The 24,342-nt window shown below is 40.4% G+C and overlaps 1 protein-coding gene across 1 annotated transcript; it reads right to left on the reverse strand.

Moving 5' to 3' along the window:
• Positions 1-3,057: 3,057 nt before the first annotated feature.
• gng13b (guanine nucleotide binding protein (G protein), gamma 13b) lies at positions 3,058-23,578 on the reverse strand. The gene is made up of 3 exons (XM_012857840.3): positions 23,137-23,578; positions 5,593-5,719; positions 3,058-3,910 (listed from the first exon to the last, which is right to left on the reverse strand). The coding sequence occupies exons 2-3, from the start codon at positions 5,688-5,690 to the stop codon at positions 3,805-3,807; spliced, it is 204 nt and encodes a 67-aa protein (XP_012713294.1). The 5' UTR covers positions 5,691-5,719; positions 23,137-23,578; the 3' UTR covers positions 3,058-3,804.
• Positions 23,579-24,342: the final 764 nt, after the last annotated feature.

A 24,342-nucleotide genomic window follows, 5' to 3' on the forward strand; every position in this document is an offset into this window, starting at 1 on the left:
CGATAAGCAGATCTAGGGGGATCAAAGGCCTGAAGATGTCTGTGATTACTGTAACAATAATAAGGGGACGCCTACGTGAAACTGAGGTATCTGCAAGAATCCCCTGCAACATCCTATTGTTGAATAAAATTATGAGTTGAAGAGATCAAATTATGCCAAAGAACGCACTGACTTGCCTAGAGAAAAAAATCAACAACATGTTATGGAACAATGAAAGGAAGGTTGGCCTCTTTGGGTCTAGGTGTCTGACAATACACTGTGAACAATCCCCCTGACGTGGGGTCTGGGTCCGGGATATTGGGCAGGGATTAGGCTGTTAACTTGTAACGAGGGATCAAACATGCTGTTTCAGAGGCAAAATCAAGAAATGTAAAGCAGTCATTCAGCAGTCAGCCAGTTCTCAGAAACAGTAGTTCCTGAAATATTACTTCTGTAATTCAGGGGGAAACTAAACATCCGGGCGGGTTTCAGTGTCTACAGAACTTGTTTGAGTTTTTAAAGAAAACTGCAGTCATTTTTTGCCACTTTATATAACAAAGTTCATTTTTTTTTCTTCATGTTTTTATATAGAATGCCTCGTGCAGTGCTATTGTTTTGAACACAACTGTATGCTTACATTTTATTGCTACCGTTAGCATATTTTTTTTGGAATGTAAAACATGTCTGTGCATGTTTAGCAACACAAAACATGGATAGGCAACTTATTTAAGTACCTCTTAATGTAAAAGGCATTGAAACATATTTCAACCTCATTTGGAAGTCAAATGGTCAAACTTCCAGGACTGACGACTGAAACGGGGCAAATCTGATTTAACACAGCACAGAGAAGATGTGACGCTCTGCTGTCCCAAGTCGTTTCCAGACTCCGGTTTCCTTGCCACTCCTCCCTTCATACACATTCTCACTGAGTAGCGTGCATGTGTGTGTGTGTGTGTGTGTGTTGTTGCTGTTGTTGGTCTGTTCAGCCTCCTGTGTGCGCCGCGTGTGCGACGCAGCTGCACGTGTGCTCCGCAACCCACACGGGGGCCTCTTGTCCAAATTTATTTCTGAAATATGCACACATAAACATAAGATTTGCAGTCACATGCACTCACAGGCAAGCGCTGAGGTCAGCGGTGATGTTGGAACCTCATGCCACATATTTACATTCTCGTTTTAAGGAAACTGTGTACAAGGCAGTATAAGATGGTGATCTGGCAAGGTGTAGCTTTTTTTGAACATTTTATTTATTTTTTTTCTCCGTTTTCTGACATAGACAGGAAGGGCTGCGACTATATAAAATAGCTTAAGGTTAAGGAGAGTTATATTCAATAAATAAATAAATAAGTTAATAAATTAAAGGGGTCCGTCTATACATGTGAAGAGAGATGTGTGTGTGAAAGTTTCCTTGTGTCGGTTTCCAATGTTTGTGCGTGGTCTTTAGGGGCTGTAGTTCAAGAGGAGGGGCAGCAGAAACCCTAAACCCACCCCAGAGACCGAGTGTTTCATTTTGCCATAACTATACAAACGTTCGACATCGTGACACTGAAGCTAAATCTCAGTATGATTGTCCTTTAAGTGAAGTCCCAGATCAGCAGCCGTGCATTACAAGTAAGCTAGTTTAGGAAGCCCCTTTGGGTGCTAGCATGGTCTGCACAGATAGTGCTAAAGAAAACTTAGAATGGTATTCTTCAAAGAATTTGAGCGGTGGAGCCATGGTTCTGCAAAGACGTCTATAAGTCAGTCTGAAATTGAGTCAGAGGATGTTGCGATGTGTACACTCGACCGATCAAAAACAACTAAAGCTGTCATTTAAGAAATTTCTTGGCAAACGGTTTCAGATTCTTGCTCCCCGGATCAACACTGGTGACACGCTACTTGGACCATGCAGACAGCGTCCTTATGTTCATGAGATTTCTTTCTCCCCTGTGAGTTAGTTGTGAGCGGCCCACGGGCTTAACCCATTTTAAAAGTGATGTGAGATCCCTGTATAAAACAATAGACCGTTGACCTTAAGCCCCCGTCATGACAGCTACTGTAAATCCAATTATTTTTGACGCTTTTTGCTCTCTGTGTGTTTTTCAATCACAACTGTGTTATTTCAGGATGTGACAGCTAATAATTTGGTAACCATAAAAAAAAATCAATGTACCTGCACTGCAGCAAAGGGGTTTCTATTATATTGTGTGCAGTTTGAGTATAGCCTAATGCTAAGACAACACTTCTATGAAGCAATCAGTAGAAATTATTTTGTCGCCTCAAAGCTCTTTTTGTAACATTTCTGTTAACATATTTATGTATTAAAAATCTGATAATGGCTTTAACATGTTTATGCTGTGCTAACTTTACTAACACGCTAACAGAGTCAACCCTCTATGGGGACATTTTGGGGTAAATCAATGCGCATGAGTGTCGCATTTTGTAAGGACAGTACAGCTAATGATAACTCATTAAATTAGCTTTTCTCTCCTAATCCAAGATTATATCATAATAAATTGAAAGCAACACACGTCCCAACTAAAAGTAATCGAAGAAAAAAGTCCCTAACATCCCTCTGAAAGGATTACAGAGTGTCTAAAAAATTACCCAAATAAAGTCTAAAATTGAAAAGCTAAACTACCAACTCCATCAATAAATTCAAAGGACTACTATTAGACATGCTACTACTAGCATGTCTAATGTGGTGCTAGAATTAGGCTTTCTCCTAAAACATTCATAGCTAATGTTTTGATTAAAAGTCTATACCATTTACTCTTCTTCGTTGTTGTCTTTTCAGCTTATGTTTGAGGTTCATAGTGCCAGAGTCAGAACAAAGTGAGATAAATCTTGAAAAACCCATCTTGCTTGAAAAACTGATATTTAGCTGTTTCTACTCAGAAAGCAATCTGTGCAAAATAGGCTGTTAGTTGCATGTTCCAATTTGCACACTGTTGTCTCAGCATGAACTGGAATTAAATCCAACCATTTAAACGTATTTGCCAACAAATAACATTTATACCTATATATATATATATATATATATATATATATATATATATATATATATATATATATATATATATATATATATATATATATAGGGGACAAAAATCTTTTGAATATTATGTCAATGAGACATTAAATTCCTATGTTTGCATTGAACGAGCCATGATATTCAGCTTTAATTCACCTAGACTAACTCACTCAATCTTTTGTTGGTCATTTATTTTAGTATACATATATATAAATATTAGTTCGTTAGTGTCATACTTGTGACATTTCTAATTTGAGTTAAAAGTAAATAAGTGTGCTTGTGTTGTTAATGATGTTGATGGTCTTGAATTTCTTCCAGCACCCCTAAAGTCAGTCTGGCAGTGAGAATGTGATTCTACATCGCATTAAACATCATCGACTTATTAAAGTGGCCATTTAAAAAGAATCTGGTAAGAAAATGCTTCCGACTTGCAGTAGAATACGTAAATAACCATACAGTATATTCATACAAACCAGTATAGTACGAGTAAGAATTGTTGCTCTCATGGCATAGTGATGCTAGGTTGCCGTGGCACGAATAAACTTGCAGAGAAAGAGTCAGAAAAGGTTTGGAGCCGTTAAGTGTGCGAGTGTGAGGCTGTGTTTCTGTGCCCTTGTTGCCGTGGGTGTGTGTGTGTGTGTGTGCGTGTGTGTCTGTGGTGAGGTGAGGTGGGGGAAATCAGCAGTAGTACATTCATGGTGAGGGCTCATGGGCGATGTCCTGCCTCTGCCCTCTCAGTCCGGCTCGGATTCAGGGGTCATCTGTGGGGTTAATGTTGACATTGGTGGCCCTGGGAGGACGGATGTTTCTTCTTAGAGGAGGATGCATTTGCCTTTCTCCACCCACGGATTGTTCTTCATCAGCTCTGGGTTTAGAAAGGGATCTTCGGGAACACCGTCCTCAATCCACTTGACCAAACTTTGTGGAAATAGAGAAACAGAAAGTCTTACTTTAATCCCTAAAAAGATGTTTATCCAAATACATCTTGTTTTTTTAGGTATTTGTAAGAGTAACACTATTTAGACTCAATGAGGAACATTTTACCAGACGTTTGGCAAAATATCTGCAATTTTCAGAAAAATCTCAACCTATCCTTTAACGTGAACATTTAGCTTATATTTTCCCTTTTGCAAATGAATCATTTGAAAATAACAAGAACAATTGCTTGGCTCAGTAGGTCCTATGATCTCAGTGATGCTAAAAGCTTAGGGTTGCAGAATTTAAGAAGTGAGATCCACTTAAAAAAAATTAAAAAATTACATAGATTAAGTTCTATAAATGTATTCGATTCATTTCATTTGGGTTTTCCCAAACAGTCTGAAGTGCTTCCTCAACCACTTCTATAACGTCTCCGATGAAAGGAGGTATTCCCACACTTGTAGCGCTTTAGGATTTATGTGATATGAATAAATTGTATCATCGTAAATATTCCTTTATCAAATTATGATTCAAAATATTTGTTGTGGGTTACAATCAAAATACTTGGAATCTGTACATATTGCAGTGACGCACATAGCTCAGCGGACTGATAACTACAGGTTTATACTAGAAAAACTTGGCATTGAAGGAGAGTTTATATCTGATCATTAAACCTGGGCCCTTTTTAAAACTGAATTTTGTTCATCCAACATAAGATTAGACACCTTTTAACATGGGAAATTAAGAAATGAAATTCAAAGAAATAGAATGTAAAATAGGATTAGGTGGGGAAAATGAAGCAGATTTCCTAGGCCAGAAGTACAGTACAGACAGTAATGTCCAAAAGCTGCACTGGAGATCAATGTCATGTTCAAGGACATCTCAGCATAAAGGTGAAAGGGAGCATAAAGTAACTAGCTAAAAAGATTTAAACCATTTAAGGTTTTTCTTTATTTCTTTTCACATTAGGACACAAACGCCTTTGTGTTTTATTCAGCTTGTATGAGGGTACACCAACAACACAACTGTGCACATCCAGGAAGTTAAACTTTTGCCCATTCTTCTTTACAGATTAGCTTCGGCTCAGTCAGTTTGGATTAGGCGCGTCTGTGAACGCCAATTTTGAAGATGTGCTACAGGTTTCCAACTAGGTTTAGATCTGGTCTTTGACTGAGCCATTATAAAAAATGGAAAAAAACAAAACAAAAAAAAAAACACTGGTCTACACCAGGTGTGTCAAACTCCAGTCTCCAAGGGCTGCTGCTGTCCTGCACCTTAGTCGTGTCCCTGGTCCCACACACCTGGATCAAATGGCTGAATGGCCTTCTCAGAATGCAGCCGATTTCTTTCGAGTCCTGCTAATGACCTGATTATGTGACACAGTTGTGTTGAAGTGAAGACACATCTAAAAATTGCAGAACACCATCTCATTACAGCTCTGGCTGTATGTTCAGAGTCAACCCACTGGGGTGAATATTTGCCCTGGTCATTTGGAGCTTCTAAGAGGCTTTCTTTCAGGAGTGCCCTGTATTTAACTCTAGCCATTGTCCCCATCAACTCTGATCAGCTTTACTGTCTCCACTGATGTAAAGCATCCCCACACAATGATACCACCACCACTGAAACATCTGATCCGCAGACGATCCTCCGCAAGGTTTTGCAGCGGAGGCGGAGCTACTCACTCTGTGACTGTTTTGGAGGATTTCTCCCGTTTGAAGGCCAGCTGGTATTTGAGGCTCTCCACCTCCTTCTTCATCTGGGGCAGGTCCATCTCATCCATGGCTGCAGCTTGATTTAGGTTTGTTCTGCCTGCGCACATAGAGAGGAGACCAGAGTTATATTTATATAGAACACTGTTCAAACAGAAGGGCCGACGCCATGCGTTGGTGCCCCGCAGCAAGATCGCCACAAAGAACAGCCGGTTTCCTGCTTTAGTTAAACCTATCATCCGTCAGACACATCCAGGTCCGTTCTTTTCAATCCTCCGACTGGGAATATCAAATCCATTTTGATTTGTTACCAACAGCGTTCTATTTTTTTTTTGTTTAAATACCATTTCAAGGTACTAATACTTTAATTTCCTCCTACCAGAGTTAATGAAGGTAAAGCTGATTTGTGGTAGATGCAAAGAGAGAAACTGGAAAATCATTTGGAAAAAGAACAGCATGTACTTTTGTGCCGTCCCAATTCCCACGTAAGTCTATGAGCGACCGAACCTTCCTCTCACCTTCACATCCACTGGGACTGGAGGGCTCATACTGAGGCGGAACAAAAGTGTATGAAAAGAAAGTGTGAGCGGCCAACGGAAGCACAGTTGACTATATTTGATTATTTGCTGTAGAGATTGTTTCTTTCTTTAATCAGGGTTTGCTTTTAGTAAAGTAGAACTTACTGGTAAATGACTGTATACAACGAGTCAGTACACAAACAGTGACATTTAAATCATTAGTAGAGATGAGACGCTAGAAAGAGCTGCAATTGTCAGTAAATTATTAAAGTCAATTTCTTTCAACCCCCCCACTCAGGACTGGAACTTTGTAATATTTTATTGATGACATTTGGTCAAGGATAGCAATGCAGATTTCTTCTGGCCTGCTTCATGTTGTCAGAAAAATCGATTTAGATAATTTCATGATTCTTTGGGTCAGGTAAAAATCTGTTGACTGCTCTCCAAAAGTGGAGTTAATCACAAGTAATTCCTGATTTGCCAAGTGGGGGTTGGTGGACTTAGCTTTGCTTTTTTTTTTCCCCTCGACAATGTGAGGGGAAAAGTGAATTTTGGATTTCCTCAGGTTCATCTGAGAACGTGTCAGAACAATCAGAGAGTAATGCAGTGTTACTCCCTCCCCAACCTGTTGCTGAACCTAGCTGGTCAACTGATCGAAACAAGGCTCCAGAAAAGACCAATTTGTGTTTTTGGAAAAAACAGTATTTCCACCTATAAATAAATAAAAATAAAAATGCTGTGGAAACCAATCCCATCCACCTCTCATATTGATGTTTCAACAACAATGATCAGAGTTCTACAGTTTTAAATAAAAGCAATTAGATCAGTTAATATATTTATGTTTAAAATGATTGTCTTCAAAGGAAAACTGAGAGATTTTTACTCCAGGTTATATCAGCCAGTGTCAGTACCAGCCAACACAACAGTTTATAAGCACTCTTTGTAAACTTGTGTTTGCCTTCCCTTCAAACTATATTCACAGTTTTCATGGCTTGCAGATGTTTTACAATCATAAAGTTGCAGGTTAGATTCCTGTTTGCTCCTGTATTACAGAATAAAAGCATTCTAGAGTAAAAGTGCTTTGAGTGCTCAGTGGGACAGTTGAGTCCTTTTTACCATATTTAACAGCAACAACCTGCTAAAAGGACTCCACTGATTTTCAGTAGCTATTGGATAAGAAGTGAACACCTTTGCAGCAGTTTTTACCTCGCCACTTTGAACTCCCATTTATGCAACGCGTAAATGCGACTCACCGTCCACAAGCCTCGCCAAAGCAGTCCAACCAAGCCGTCCTGTTACCGCTGACACATGATTCACAGAAAATTGTTTTTCAGTTTAAAACATGAACTGTAAAATGCAATCAGTATGTCTGTGTTTTAAAATAATAGCAAAATCCTGTTTGACGGTGATTGCGTTACTTTCTCTCTCACAAACACACACACAGACACACACAGTGCGATGTCACCTCTGATCCTGATATAAATCAATGATAAAACCTAATACGAACAATTCATGATCACTCGTGGCAGAAAAGCTAGCAAACATTTGCTTTGATTCCTGTTCTTATATTTTCTTTTATTGTTCTTACAGAGAAATCTGAATAGCAAAAAAAAAAAAATGCATTTACTGGTCAAGGTTTTACAAAAGAGAATCAGAAAAACAAACATCTAATCGTTGCATTTTTAGTTTTTCTTATCTCTTTTTCCCCCCCACTACACCTAAAGTTCCTGTGCAGCCGGCTCGGTTCTGAAACGAAGTGGAAATGATTACCACAGCTGAGCACTGACTTGAAGTTGTCCCCAGTAACTTTTTGTGACATTTCCTTCAGCCACAACCTAGTTTCCCCTTTTATCTAAGGTATGTTAAGCTTATAAGAGACACGACTCAATCAGATTACACATAACTAGTAAATATATATATATATATATATATATATATATATATATTTGTAGATTAGAAAACTCCAGCCTACCAAATATGACTGTGGTTAACTCCTCACAATAAGCTAGCTGATTTCTCTTCTCACTCCACACCCACATCCTGTACCCATTAAACTGTCCCAGTAACACTGTGACCCCCTTGTCTTTCTCCTTCTACTTGCGTAACCGTGTGTGCATCCATGCCTGTGTGAGTCTCAGATGATGGGGGATCTTGTATGCACTAAAAACCGATCTCACTAAGATGCTTCAGCGCAGAAAAAAACAATGGCCTTTTCATCCATGTACTTTACGCAGTCGTCCTTTATGATGATTATGTGAATGCGGGGGCTGTCGGAGGTAGAACATAGCGGCTCTGAATTTACCCTCCGTTTCACTGAATGGGAAGTGTAATAAAAACTTCACTAGTTCATGGCAAAACAACAGCATAGTTCATATTTAAATTAATTTTTGATAATTTAGTTGAGTGCGTGTCGACGCTGAGGCAGAAAAACTGGTAAAGACAAAAACAAGAGCTTTGAGGATAAATGTCTCCATCCTGCTGCTCTCGACGCTCCTCGCACATAAAAACCTCAGGCAGGTAAAACCTAGAATAGAACGTCCCCAGTGGGACTCAAACCCCAAACCTCTGAGTGGGAGTCAAACGCTGAACACCTTCAGCAACCACCATCCTGCCTCTTCCAACATATTCCCTCCTGATGAAAAGTATTGGAAAATGCAATAAAAAAAAAAAAGAAATCTAGTAAGATAATATGAATTCCCTTCCAGTAATAGAAATGCAAAGTAGGCAAAGTGGGCTAGTAACCGGCATACCAAGGTTTTAAAAAGTCATCGTTTCAAAATTGCTTACGTTTTTCATCACGCCACTTTTACAGTTTGCAGTCCGTGAAGGGTTTAACGGCATAGCACAGAAAGTGCCAGGGCATCTGGAGCTTTCTCTGCAGAATGGAGCATAAAGTCATGTCCCCACCCCCACTTGTTGCTGTTAGTCAGTGGGCTGGGTTGATACGTTGTCATGTAAAGGATGTACATGTCCATTTACAGTGAGAAAAATTTATCAAAAACATGGTTATATAGACATCAATAAAACAGGGTTCAGTTGAAGGTATAGAGGACAATCTTTTTTTGGCTTTGAGTTCTGGGAGTATCACCTTATTTATTGGTTGTCCCACATGCCTATCATTGTAACGCGGCCAAATAACGCCAGTGTGCGTGCACATTCCTAGCTAGTTTCCTTTTGCTGACTGCTGGTGCGCACTTCTAGTGTTTACGTATCCAGCTAGGCGTTTCTTACCTACATTTCCGAAAAATGACGGTATTTTTGCTTTTTACACCACATTACTGTTGTATTTTACACTGTGCCTTTTCAAAGTCACACCATCTCCTACCCGCATTTTGCATGTATCATTTACTTCTTTGTAAATAACTATACAATGTCAAAGTGCTAATTGTTAAAAGATTTATGAAATAATTTTGTTTTGCCGATTTCACACAAAATAAAGACACCAAACGAGTTATTGGGTAAGATATTGTGAGGTCCTTTGGCTGCTTCCTTATCCAGGGGTCACTACAGCAAGGCTGTACAACTTGCACACAGACTTAGAGTTTTTACGCCGTTCCTGAAAACACCAGGATTCAAACTTGGATATTGGATTCAAGCTTAGATATTTGTTTTTAGAAACACATAAATCAATTCTCATGATTAAGCCACTTTATGTTATCTCTTCTTGCTTTACATAAGAAAGCGACATTTATTCTCACATTTCTGTATTTTTCAGCTGCTTTGCAAACATAGACTCTGTAGCTGTTAAATTCAAAAAACCCTGAGCTATATCTATGATTCTTTTAGCACAAACGAAAGCAGGGACTACTTATCACCTAAAAGTAATGATGATTATATTACATAGTTGTAAAAATCCAATTAAACAGGAGAAATAAAAAAAGCTGTGGCTTCCACCACGATCGGACTGAGACTGAACTGCGTGTAAAGGAGATTAAAACAGCAGTTAATTAATAGGCCAGTCGTGTGTGTCCTTCAGTTAATAAGAGGACAACATCAGGTGCACTATTATATCACGGTGTGTGTGTTTTCCAGTGTTAGGCAGACAGGGATAGATTGATGGCCACTTCCTGCCTGATATCAGATTTCAGCTGCAACCTCCGGAGACAGCAGCAGGACTGGATGTTTTCTTTTGTCTGACTCCATCAGTCATCTGCTCTATGTTTGCACTTTCCCTCCTTTTTCTTGTTCACAAATAATTGTTTGCAATGCAGGTCTCAAAAAAGCTCTCTCTTCCTCTTTTTTCCTCTTTTCCTGCTTTTTTTCAGTGTTGCAATGAACTCACAGGTTTCTGTCACTGATTTTTTTAACCTAATTTAACCTAGACTTTTAACCTAAACACTAAATGTTGGCAATCCCAGCAAATGTGTGCAGATTGATTGGTTGGTTTATGCTGCATGATAATTATGCTGATTAAAGGGTAACTCACACCAAATCAACTTTTTTAAATAAACTGCCAACTTGGTTGTCTAGCAGTGCTGTCTTCATGTCCTGTCATTATTTTTCAAAAATTACTCTATATTTGTTGAAATCCTGCTTTTGTGTTTAAAACGGTCAGTGTGGCGCCCTCCTAAGGACTTCACTCTTTCCCTGCTCCTCATCCCGCTCTGCTCAGGTAATCATGATCAGAGCAGTTACATCTGCGGTAGCTCCAATCAAATGGAATCGCTGCACCTGGGAAGCCCACTATATATACCAGCCTCTCCCAGTGTGTAACTGCCAGATTCTTGAAACCCACCGTGTGAGTAAACAATCCAGTGTTCCTTGATTGTCTGACTGTAATTGAACTGTCTTGTTCCTGTGGATTCTTCTGCCTGCCTTTCCCCTAGTGGCGTCTGCTGTTGGCTTCTGTGTCTGGACCTCAGAAACCCTGAACTGCCCCGTTTAAATACCTCTGCTTGTTGTGTGCCGACCGTTACCGACTCAAGCCTGGACCTTGGATTCACCCCCTGCCCTTTGGAAGCCTCAGCCTGTTTACTGACATCCTGTGTACATCCCAAGCCTGCACTACAGATTCCCCTTCTGCCTCTGTCCCGGTCTCGTGCTACAAGAAGTGGATCAGTCAGTCAGTGATTCAGATCACCCAGGCGGAGCCCTTGGATCCACGGATCAGAACCAGTGCAACCTCCCAGCTTCTAAAAAAGCTTTTATTCAGTGCTCACATCTTCACACTGATTTGTTCCCGGCCACCTACCTTGTTCTCCTTGCCACAGTGGATTCCGAGTGCGCTCCAGTTAGTTCCTGTTCCTTCTAAACCTTTTAAACGTTACTCTGTGTTGACTGAATTATCGGGTCTCCTGATTCTGGGTTGTCACAAAGGCCCTGGTACGGGGATGAGTTATTCTTTAAGGGTACAATCTTAAAATAATCTTATGAGACATTCCTGCTGTGTATGGTGCGTTAAGGGTGATCTAGTCTGCTTGGAAGGATGTCGGACCGCACAGACCTCAAACATTCAACATATTGCTTGGCCTGATATCCTAGCGTGTGGGATATTCCCAGAAGACAAACAAGCATGCAGCCTGTTGAATGTGACGTGTAGCCAATCAGAAAATTAGATGATGGAAACACAAAGGGGAATTAAAAGTACAGAAGACAAAACAACTGACAAGGCGCTCCAGAAAGTCCGGTGGGCATCACAGCTAGAGGACCAAACTGTCGATATGTGGCAACAATCCAAATGTTTGTTCAACATTTTGTGTCAAGCATATCATGACCGAAATGACAAGGAGAGGAGCTGGACTGAAATTTCTCATCTGCCTTGTTTGTTTACTCTGAACTTGATCTTGTGAGGTTTTGTGAGATTTCCTGTCTGACATCTAAATGTGTAAAAAGTCAAATGTGTGCGTGTGTGGTGTGTTTTGCTTGCCATGTGGCTGTACACCACACACTGTAGGACCAAACCTGTTATATATAAAAAAAAATTATCATTGTGTGTGGGGTCTCTCAAGTTCTGAAAATCAACCATTACAATTTAATGATCTTGCTGTGTGAACCAGGCATAAGGTCACTGTACACATTCTTGAATGCTAGCCTATTTTCACACGCATTAAAAACTGGCATTAACCTTTAAAATGAAGAATCAAACCTGACTGAAATATTAAGTGTTTAAGTAGTTTCTGAGAAATATCTGAGCCATCTTTAAATGTGACATCATCTGAGGTGCGTGTAAGAGCAACTCATTTTGGTGCTGTCTCTTTAAATCTAAAGGAGGCACTTCACCCCACCCCCCCTCCAGGTCACAGGGCATTCCACTCCAGCCTATTCAGCCATTTTTGTAGTATGCTGGGGAACGTGTAATGAACAACAGGTGACTTATCCACTTGTAATTTCAGCATCTTTCAGCTTGGACTACAAAAAATAAAAATGGCAGATTCGCAAAATCATTAAGTTGGACCTCAATGACCTTGTTTTGCATTTACACAGCAAATACTGTGATGTGGTTCTTCAAAAAACGTAATAGAAAAGCAGAGAAAACTGAACCCCTTTAGAAATATTACTTGAAAAGAACATAAGGATATGTACGAGGCTCCCGGAGAGACTACATTCAAATTTTCGCCACTCCTAGAGACTCCAAATACACAACACGATGTATTCAAATTGATTTTGCAAGACATGACCCCTTTGAACCGAGCCAAACACTTCTGGGGACTCATTTATGAAACATTACCTAGGATCTATACTAAGTTTGTGTACGCCTAAAAGCTGAAAATGGCGTAAGCCAAAAAAAAACACCTTGATCAATAAAACCATGCGCACGCACAAAAGCAATCAATTTCCCTTTATAGATCACAACTGCACCTGAACATTTGCATACCTGGTTGCGCCTCATGTTCTGCCCTCTACACGTCCAGATTCAACCATAAATGGTCAATGCAAAGCATGAATGTTAATGTGTATTTAAATTATCCAACTACCAATGGCAATTACGGAGAAAGGTGGGACGGAAATGTGAAAAGAAAATCAGAGAAAGAGCATTATTAAACGTGTAAAGGAGCGGTAAAAGCAAATATGTTTTCCATAATAAATGCACTTGTTAAAAGGTGAAATGTGGTCTGTGTTGAAATTCCTGTATCTTGGAGGAGACTGAATGCGGCCGTCATTGAGTAGGAGGGAGGCCAGGAGGGATGATTTAGGTGGACGGTCATGTTTTGCCATTCTCTTTCTATTTATGATGCTGACATTATGAATCTTTCTGTTCCTTGAGATGTTTAAGGCTTGAATAGCGGATTAAAACCAAGCTCTACTTTAAATTACTCCACAACTTTCGCCCTGATCTGTCTGCAGGGTTTCTTTGTCTTCATGAAGTTGTTTCTACTCCTCTGAGACCTTTACAAAGTAGCCACATTCATATTGACTGGACTAAGTGGAAGGCATTTGGTGGCACCAGATTGTATGCACACCACACTTCTCAGATTTTTATTTTAAAAAGCCATGTGCACTTTGGAAAACGCTAGTATTAATATTTGTGGATGGAGCACGATAGGCGAAAGGTTTAAAGGGTCAAAATATGTTATGGAGGTGGGAAAGAATGAGTTGCCATCTGAACACCAGAGGTGCTTAGGTATTAAGGTTTAGTGTATTGGTGTGTTTGAATTTGGATCGCTAAACAAGAATATAAAATTCAACAAATGGGATGTTTTGTGTTTCGTTCTCCTTTTAACGTCACATCTGCCTGTATACATTCCTCCCACTGCCTACGTTTTCTATTGTCCTTTCTCCCTGGCCGTCTCAGATTACTTGTTGAGTCACTCAATAGCCATCAATGTAAATTTGCCTATATTCATGTTCCGAGCTGCCTCCCGCACAACACAATGTGAATAATGGAAAGATCGTTGTAGGGCCTCTGGCTTAGTGTCGTCATACGCTGTAAAGTTGGAATCCGAACGATTGGTTGACTCAGCTCTCCTTTCAGCTGCAAACTCGGTTTGTACCTTTCACTGCGCTCAGATTTCCGTTTTCCGTCTGTCTCCTGCTGTCTTCTACAAATGCCCTCTCGCTAAGTGCTCTCCGTGCATTTACGCACATTTAAAACAGTTAATCCATTACTCTATGCATTAGTAGGCTCTCCACCTTCTCTTTTTTTATAGGCCCAGCCGGTCGCCTGTAACGATCACTGTTGGTCATTTCAAAGTAAGAGTTAGTTTTCAATAAGAAGTCTTTTGAGAAATTATTTAACTTTTTTTTGCGGGCAAACTCGTTGACATGTTATAAAATATTAAATAAAAAAACCTGGATCTCATCAGTAGATTGGTTTCTTTAGAGGTTTCCCACCTGTGCTAAAGAAGTTAAACGTCTATGATGTCTTTGCCATCAGGGGTTCTCCAGTCCAATACTAATGCATTTCAAAACCTCTGCTTCCTTTTTTCCCTGCATGCAAAAAGGATGAGAGGAGCACTGAGAATCGACTGATGACCGGAATCTGACAATGTGTTCTTTTTCTTTTCTCTTTTTTTTACTAGATCTGTCAGCTGCTGGCCAAAAACTAAAAATCTCAGTGTTTTGCAACCGGTTGATGGTCTGTGATTTAACTAAAATGTGCTCCCATGTGTTTGTTACACAGGGGCGACAGTGGGGCAGGAGTTAGGGAGTTCGTCCTGCAATTGGGGGGTTGATGGTTTGATCCCCCACTCCAGCCGTCTCTGTCAGTCTGCCCCAGGGCAGTTGTGGCTGCTAACATAGCTCACCACCGTCAGGGTGGGAATGACAGACTGTAGTGTAATGTGCTTCGGGGTCGTTGGACTAGTTAAAGCGCCATACAAGCCATTTACCATCCTGTTGTGTGCTCCTTTTGGATTATTCATTTCTCAGAGACAACAAAGAGGCTAAAACTGCTTTGATATCCTGGGGGGGAAATTGTTTTATTCCTTTGCTTTTCCACCACTGTAAGCACCAGCTCCGCCACAAAAACAGTGGTTGCATCTCAGCAACAACTCCTTGCCAGGCCAGAGGAGACGGCCATTTTGATCTGTAGATGGAGACGGGCTCATGGAGATCAGCAACCAATCAAAATGTTGTTTAATCTGGAATACGTGAATGCGTGTTTTCTACGGAATCTATACGCACCATTTCCCACTGAGAATCATTATTAGGTTATTTTCAGGTTTATCAAATAAATCCTGCCTGAAACTCTGTGTCTAACTTCCAGATATGTTTTCAGTGATGCAATGATGTAGCATAGAACAGGGTCTTTTTGGCTGTGGAAATCCAAATCTGTTCTTTAATAGAACAAGTAAAGAACTAGGAGGTGGAAAATGTGATTTCCTTGCTGGACAGTTTACAGAGGACACAACCACACTTCTTTAAACTAGTTCATTTGCACCGACCTCAACTCTGCCAGTCGTCTGACATACTCAGTCATTTCAAATCAGTTTATTTTTATACCGCCAATTCACAACCCGTCATCTCAAGGCTCTTTAAAAAGGAAGAAACGTGAATTATTATTGATCACAAGATGTTAACGTAAGTAGACACAGCAGTGGTCTAACACCTACTACTGCCTTTGATGGCCGTTTTGTATGTGAGAGGCTCGTGGAAGCATCATCCAGTCGAAAGTGAAGGGAACTTGTATAGTTGCTAGGAGAAAGTAGATGCTACATGTGTTTTAGAAAAGCACCTTTTTGTTAAGCCACCGCAAAGTGAATTGAGATAAGTCACAGAAATAAGATGGATGAATAGAGGATAAAGAGATTTACGCACCGATGAACAGATGGAGTTCACCTAAGAGTATCACTCAAAAAGTCTTACTGATAATCGGATGTAGAAAATGTGTGGCTTAGGCTATGAACATGGATGGAGAACAACAAAATGGAGTCCTGTGCAAGGGATTAAAATAAAAGATACTTCATTGCAGTTAAAGATGAAAACTTTCTCCACGGAGTCAAGATATCATCAATAAACACAGTCCTCTGTATTCTGCTCAGCTGTCATTGATCTGTACATGAGAATCTTAGATCTTTCTTTTCTTTCTTTAATAGAAACTAAATAATGTATTTTTAGCATTTTATAAACTGATATTGGTTTAAAATTAAGAAGAAAGGATAAGAGGTTGTTTTTTGATTTCCGGGTTTCCAGATTTCCCTTTAAGGACAATGATTAAGGGTTGAAAATGTTTTTCTTTTAAAGCCATCCTACTCTAAAGGGTCATTTACATGCGCTGCTGACACTGAAAACCTTTTAAAATGGAATGGACATTTTAGACCAGGGGTGTCAAACATACGGCCCGCGGGCCGGATCCGGCCCGCCGATCAATTTACTCCGGCCCGCTGGCTAAATGGATTATCATTATTCAAAAAAAAAATTTTTTTTTTTTTTTTTTTCCCTGTGTCCTGTCTGGCAATGTGGCAATAAGAATTGTTGTCTTAATGCCAAAAAGAGCTCATCAGATTTGACTTTCACAAGTGGAGCAGTAGTGCTTTTGCCATAATGCTCCGCTTGATTTATGAATGTGAATAGTTTTATTATGATTCATGCGGGGAATATCTCAAATGATATGGACACTACAATGGGAAAGTAGGAGAGGAAAGGAAGAACAAGAAGGAAAAAAAGAAAAGGTGAAAGAAAGAGGAGATAAATGGAAGAGAATGATAAAACAATTATTGAAAAAAACATGTACTTCGTTTAATTAAAAATCTGCAGTTCCTATATTGTCCACGAGGGGCGCTGTGTTTTAATCAGTAGATGGTAGCACTGAGCTTCAGATGTGGAAAAATTGATTTGAAATAATTTCTTAATTTTATCTGTTTGATGTATTTTGTCATGTAGGACAGTGTTTTTAAGTTCCAAAAAATGTGAATAATTGTTTTTCAACATTGTACAATCACTGTGATCATTTCTTATGCATAATGCACAAGTAAATGTTTAACTGAGTAAAAGTATTGTTGAAATTGCACTTGTCTTAAAAACGCTGAGGTTATTCATAATATATTGTGTAAAAGTGAAATTCATTTAATATAAAAATCAACAACAAGTCCACTTTTATTAGTTCTATTTAATCTTGCAATAAATTTACTCGTGTGGCCCTCTTGAGATCAGATTAAGCTGTATGCGGCCCCTAAACCAAAATGAGTTTGACACCCCTGTGTTAGACCAACCTTTTAGAAGTTGAGAGCTACTTTATTACCATATTTTTTGGACTATAAGGCGCAGCATCAATTTTTGAGAAACTCTAAGGATTTTAAGTTTGCCTTATAGTCCGAAAAATATGATAGTACTGTGTCATACGAACGTCTACCTGTACTGACCTTTGAACAAGAAAAGTCAGATCTCATCTTAACTTTATGTAATGTAAACATGTTTTTAATGCATTTATCATTTTAGATCTGTGTAAGTGCGAGTAAAAGGAAGAGCAACTAAGTAAAATAACATTTTAGATGCAGCTCACTGGATGGTTGTGACCCATCTTAGACTATATTAGCTATTAGCACAGTTAGCGCAGTTAGCATGAGTAACTGTAAACAACAACAGTACTTGAGGGATGCTGTCCTGCAACTTTCATATGTGTTACTGGTCTAACACACCTCCGGGTTATGAACTAATTATTCAGTTTAGTAGACAAATTTAAATGTTGCCAGACACCTGCTCTTCGAGAATTTCAGTTTGACCACCCTGACCTCGACCATTAACCAAATGGTAAAATATCCACACCAGATAGAGGTTTAAAGCATACAAGTCAAAATCAGAGCAACTTCGCAGCAATACATCCAGCTTTCCTGTAATCTGTTGGAAGTCTGCTGCTCCTTGTCAATTCGCTCCGTTACCACATTAATGAAACATCTCTAAGGCAAATGAAAATTCCCATATTCTGGGAGAAAGCTTTTTTTTTTCATCCCTAAAAAAATAGGCATGGATGCAAATGGCAAACCTACACAATGGCAAAAGACCCGAATGAAACCATCTGCTGATGTCTAGCTCTCCGTTGTAGAACATTCAATAAGCAGCTGCTAGAGAAAAGTTTCCTTTCAAATCATTTCTTACTTTTGTGTTTTCACTGACTAGATTTTGAAACGCCTCCCGGTGTTGAAAATGGCCAATATTTAGTCTTAGTTCCAAAGGTAAAATGTCCACACCAAAGAGTGTCGGGGTTAGCTCGACCCAGTCGTGCCTTGGGATGGTGCATTCCCTGATTGATTTAAGATATAAATCAGTGTTCAGGGCGTATCAAGCTGAAAATCCTCCGGATTCGAGACACCAGAAAATCTATTCCTGCATATCTACTGCCCGGCTTGGAAAGTTAGTACAATAGATACACCTTAATAAATTATTAAATGTGATTGCATGGTTTACTTTATGACTTCAAAGTTTACTAGACTGTGAGGCCTTCCGGAGGTAAATGTTTTCATCCACATATACCAAGCTACAAAGGGTTTTACAGACTGAAAACCATGAGACAAAGACATTGTACAAGCCAACTCTTAAAATAACCAGTGGACCGATTTGCAAATCAATTTGAGACCTGTGAATTAACGGGGGAACGCTGGAGCGCATCTGGCCAAATAAATGGTATGAACATGAGCAGGTGTGCATCAGGACGACCCCAGGACTCGAGTGTCTGACGATGCAGAAACCAGCAAAGACTTTAAGTGTAACTCTAACTCGGACTTTCCATCAGTTAATTACAAAACTCATTTTTTGTCTGGTAAACGTGCCGTTTGTTTGGGGACGAGACCTCCTAATAGGTGTAGCATTAATGCATGTGTTGCTTTAAAAAAAACCTTCTGAATTAGAGTGTCTGTGAAGAGGGCCAAGTGGGGTTGCTATTTTACGGGGTGGGATGGGATGCTTGGGGTGGGGGTGGGGGGGGGGTGATTATGTAGGTCGGACAGTGATTTGGGTCAGAGCATCCAGAGATTAACCTTTACTCCCTTCTACTCTCCCATCTTTCCAGCCTCCATTTGACTGTATGCATGCTCATGCGTGTGAGTGTGTGTATGTGTGTGTGTGTGTGTGTGGGGGGGGGGATATGTGTTGCCAGGGCTTAACATGTTGTATGGCTCTCTCCGAGGATGAACCAGGCAACCAAAAGTGGAAGTAGCAGAAAAACTCAGTCTGTGCTAAGAAGGGAGGAGAAAATAAAGAGTATGTAAGAATGAAAGCCTAAGAATAAGATGTAAAAGACAGAAGACAGGATCAGAGTGAGCAGATATTCCTGCTTCTGTAGCTACTGCATTGTAAATAGCGGCTAAAAATAGAAAGGAAGAGGCACAGCTCTTCTGACCAGCGGAGAGTGAAGACAGAGGACGAAAGATGGGGCTTCTCTTCATTAAACTGGCAAGGAGATGATTTCAAGGACTCAAACTTGGTGATGCTTTAGAGATGGTGTTTGAGCTTTAAAATTCAGCGTAATCTATTCAGCCCTTCGGTGAGCTCTGTGTGCCTGAAACCAGACCAGATGATATCACACCAGTCTGCATTCGAACAAATCCAGTCAATAGAATCTAATCAATATGGAATTAGACTGGATGGAATTATGCTCGTATGCTAGGTCCCAGTACCCTGCAGGGGAGAGGAGACTACGATGAGAAACAGCCACAACAACAGGAGAGCTTCAAATGACTATGATGTAACAAAGCACCTTCATAGGGACCGTATATATCTACAGTGTAACAAAAAAAATCTAAACGTCTATATACCTATAGTGTAACAAATCGACTTTAGAAGGACCGTAAATGCCTACAATGTAATAAAAGAACTTCAACAAGGCCCTATATATACTGACAATGTAATGAATACAACCTCAAATAAATGGAAATTATATTCAAACTCACTCCAAATACATTTTATTCCTTTGTAGCGTTAGTCATTTTGAAACAGAGTTTTACTGATACAAAACGAAGCCGTCAGAAAAGGGATGGATTGTACCAACCGTGTATCAATTCATGCCCACCTGGGTGGCGTTTTCTACACTGTGACAACCGATGACCTTAGCCTTAGACGTGAATGTCTGCACAAAACACAAGACAGCCACAAAGAAACCACAAGTGAATCTAAAACCACAAGTGACATACAAAATCATCAAAAGAGATTGCATGCCCTAAAATACCACCCCACCATAAAACAGACACGAGACAAAGGAAACAAGAACGATGACGCGTAAGCTACAAGGAAGCATTTCTTATTCATGTCCCTGTCCGTATGTTGAGGGGTAGCGGGGGTTGACTTGGAAATGTTCAAGGACCACTTTACCATTCTGAATTGTATTATCGGGATTTTAGCAGTCTCCATTGCGTAAGTTTTAAAGGGTTTTGGCAAAATGTCAATTGACTTTTTGACACTGCTGCTTACAGGCAGAATTATGTAGGGTACTTTTTTTAAAGGAGCACTGTGCAAGTTTAGAGGATAATTTTTAGTTTATTTCCTATACAAACCCTTACAATTGTCCAAAGTGTAAACAGTTTTGAGTTTTCCTCTATTTACCGCAGTTGCCTCAGTAGGCTGGATTAGTCAGTTCATGAAGGAGTGATTTGGGCCGAGTCTTGTTGGCAATAGCGTGGGTGTGACTCGCTGCACGCTCTTGTTCACCTGGCTAATTTGTTGAGTCTCAGCAGTAATCGATGCATTAGCGAGAGAGCACGGGCTAACTTCAATATTTATAGCTTTCTTACCTCAGAACACATCACGCTTCTAAACAAAAGAGCTGCGCAGTTGCAGCGGCAGATGCTTTTCCTCTTCTCCCATGCTCGTGCACAACACCGGTGTCATTTCAACTTGTCACCAGAGGGGGCAGGTGTCTGCAAAACCTCTAGAACTTGCGCTCCTTTAAATTTCAAATTCAATCAGGCACTTTTTTAAACGTTTTTACATTCGAACACTGGCTATTTCCCTAAAATATACATTTAGATATGAATCCAATCTGGGAATAGCATCATGGAAGCAGAGTTTGATCTAATTGTAGGTTAAAAATAGTGAGATTTGCTAAGTTCTGTGGTGCTACTACTACTATTAAGGTAAAGAAAAAAAACACCAACGCATCTTAGCTGTGGCTACCAGGGAATAGGTTGCCATGCTACCTTGTTAGATTTAAAACATTTTGCTGAAGATCATTTAATAAAGCTAGTGCAACTATTTCACTACTGCTTTATGACTTAACCACAAGCAAATTTTATTTAGTTTCTTTTTAATACAGAAGATGAAACAGATGACCTCCTGAAAAGTGCTTGTTAGTGCTGACTTTACTGCTACGAGGCAGCCAGCAGATGCTTTAGGGATAATAAAGTTCAAAATGAGGAGGTAACTATCTCCACTGCAGCACTTTCAACTGAGTGTGGGAGAGAGGCAAAAACTGAAAAGTATGATTTTAAGCAACACAAGTACAACCAATGCTTCTTCCACAGCAGCCACAATTTACAGCTGATTCGGAGTCACTAAAAAGTCCATGGAAATGTGGAAGCGTAAGAAAATTCAAAGGGATTTTGCCGACACGGACTTCCATGTTCTGTTGCTTGAAGCTGCAGGAGAGAACCTTCCACGGGATCAGCTGGTCATCTTCTACACTGCCATTATTAAGTCTGTCCTATTTTCGCCATTCACTGTGTGGTTTGGCTCATACACAAAACAGGACAGGTCCAAACTTCAGTAATCAGGTCTGCAGAGATGATCGTCAGGGGTGACCTTCCCTCCATCCAGGACTTGTCCAGGTCTACAAGGATATGTATAAAGTGTATATTTCATTTTGTGATTATATATTTATATGGATATTTAGGAAATGTACATATGGTATATATTATACATGTGTATTACGTAGTTGGAATATATGTGTAGTTACTAACTGAAGAGTAGTTAAAAAGGGGTGGGAAATAAAATTAAAAACCATTGTACCGCATCCCATTCCTTTTCAAACAATGTGTTGGGTTTTGTTATGTCTGAAGCACTTTATGTGATTTTATTAATATTTTTTTCTTTTGTATGTACAAATAATTAATTTTTTCCCCCCTTCTGTTTTATGTGTATACATGTTCGAAATAAGCTAGACTAAACTAGTGACAGAAAAAGGGCAGCTGACATCTCTGCCGACCCCACACATCCTGCACACACTTTAGACTTTTACCTTCGGGTCGGCACCACAGGGCGCTTTTAGCTAAAACCAGCCGGCACAGAGACAGTATTCCCCCCAGGCTGTGAACCTGACACACACTTTGCAGTCAGAGTACCCAGATCAATACCATGTTTATTTGCACCAATCCAACCATGCCTTCCTGCTTCGCTGAAAATGTATATATTAATATTTACTGGGGATTTTTTTTTTTTTACCTTATTTGTGTATTGAACTTAGAACGTCTTCATTGAGAGCAAAGTGAAACCCAAGTCAAATTCCTTACATGAAGCAACTTGGCGATTAAACTGGATTCAGATTCGGAATCAAGTACCCGTCAGTTTGTTCTGTCTGAAATCAGTATAAATGATATCAGTAAATTTGAACAATTTCAGCTAAATTATGTTGATTTTTATCCAATAGAATTTAAAATCCTTGTAATTTCATTCATTTGGGAGGCTTTGATCTGTTGAACCATACTCAGAAAATGTGGTTATAATATAATTCAACACAATCTGTACATCTCTTGGTTGACTTCTAACAGTTACATTGGTGTCTCTTCACATTTTGATAATGTCTCCAAATCCTTCAAAATCAAAGCTAAAGAGAAAGACCAGCGAGAAAACAGCTCAGAGGAGGACTGAGAAGAAGAGCAGATTAATGGAAGTTTTATGTAACAGCCGTGGGCTCTTTGGGCCCCCAGTCAAGTTGAGTGTGTTGAGGCGATGGAGGCGAACCGGACAGGACAGGAAGTATAATCCCATCATAATACCAACATCAGTTCACTTAAAAAGTACCTTTCACGACCCAAATGATCCAAAAGCCTGCGCAGAGTGCGTCAGTTCGCCCCCAGACAAACTGAATTCCAACCTCCCGTTTCATGCAGAATTACTCCCCACTGCAGCAAGAAAAGGCCCGCCTGCGCTCAACATCCCCGGGATGCGGGTTACCAGAGGCAGTCGCATCTCTTACCTCACTGAACGCGCCGGCGGAGGCTGTTGCTCTGGTCCAAGTCCGGGGATGCAGGTGGAACACCGCAGCACCAAAGCACCGGCAGCCGCTTCAAATTTCCCGTCCTTCCCAGCCCAGCGGCGGCGCGCCTGATGTGCGTGCACCTTAATTGGTCTGGGGGAGCGCGGTGTCCGCTGAGAGACAGATGGGGGATAAAATCCGCAGGATCCGGAGGGGGGAAACAGACGACGAGCAGGTGCGGCTGTGTCTGGGGGAGACAGAGAGAGAGAGAGGCTGGACCGCTTTGTTGGTAGCTCCCTGTTGATGCCGCCCGAAGCCGAGGCGGTGAGGGGGAAGTTAAAGAAGTAGTGCGCTCCGGTGCTCGCTCGCCTGTGCGCTCTCCGGCTCTCTGCCGGGATCCACCTATATGAGCGTCGGTGTGTGTGTATGTGTGTGTGTGTGTGTGAGAGAGAGAGAGAGAGAGAGAGAGAGAGAGAGAGAGAGAGAGAGGGAGGTTTTAGGAGGAGGAGAGAGGTGGTGGGTGTGTGCGTGTGTGTGGTCCCTGAGGATGCGTGTGGAGAGTGGACCGGCTTCGCCAATTCAAAGGACGGAAAGACCTCAAACTGTCTGCACTCTGCCTGCGCAAAGATTTGTGTGGACACTTATCCCCCCCACCACCCCCTACCTCATCCCCCACTCTCTTAGTTTATGCCTTATATGGACACCGGCGGGGTGGATGTCTAATGTTGCACGCGTTATCCAGGTGATGTCTCGCAAACGTGTCCCACTTTAGTCGCAAACACACGATTAGACGCATTTTCGTTGCGTTTCGTGTGACGGAAGAGGATTTTTCTTTTCTTTTGTCTTTACGAATAAAAATCTGAAAAGTGTGGCGTACTCATCTGTTCAACGCCTCTGAGGCAATCCTTTGTAGAACCAGTTTTTTGTTGCAATTACATGGGACGTTCTAAAACGCTTAACGTGAAAAAGCGTAACGTGGCTTAAGGTAGGAAAACAACGAGGAATCATCACCAAATTTCGCATGGCCATATCTTGTCATGAAGACTTAAGCCTGTCAAAAAAAAAATAAACCGAAATTCAACGATTATAGAAGATATCTCACATTAACGTTTTCTTCTTCATTGGCGCCTATGGCGAGAAAAAGGCTTAACGTGGTTTAATGTACCCAATCAACGATCAATGATCACCAAATTTCTCTTTCATATT

The sequence above is a fragment of the Fundulus heteroclitus genome, chromosome 16 (assembly GCF_011125445.2).
Source record: "Fundulus heteroclitus isolate FHET01 chromosome 16, MU-UCD_Fhet_4.1, whole genome shotgun sequence".
Taxonomy (NCBI): domain Eukaryota; kingdom Metazoa; phylum Chordata; class Actinopteri; order Cyprinodontiformes; family Fundulidae; genus Fundulus; species Fundulus heteroclitus.

What these genes read in the sequence shown, in the direction of transcription:
- gng13b (XM_012857840.3), bottom strand. Translation starts at nt 5,690, where the DNA reads ATGGATGAGATGGACCTGCCCCAGATGAAGAAGGAGGTGGAGAGCCTC. An exon ending in TCCTCCAAAACAGTCACAGA is followed by an intron (nt 3,911 to 5,592) that starts GTGAGTAGCTCC and finishes ATTTCCACAAAG; the next exon opens with TTTGGTCAAGTGGATTGAGG.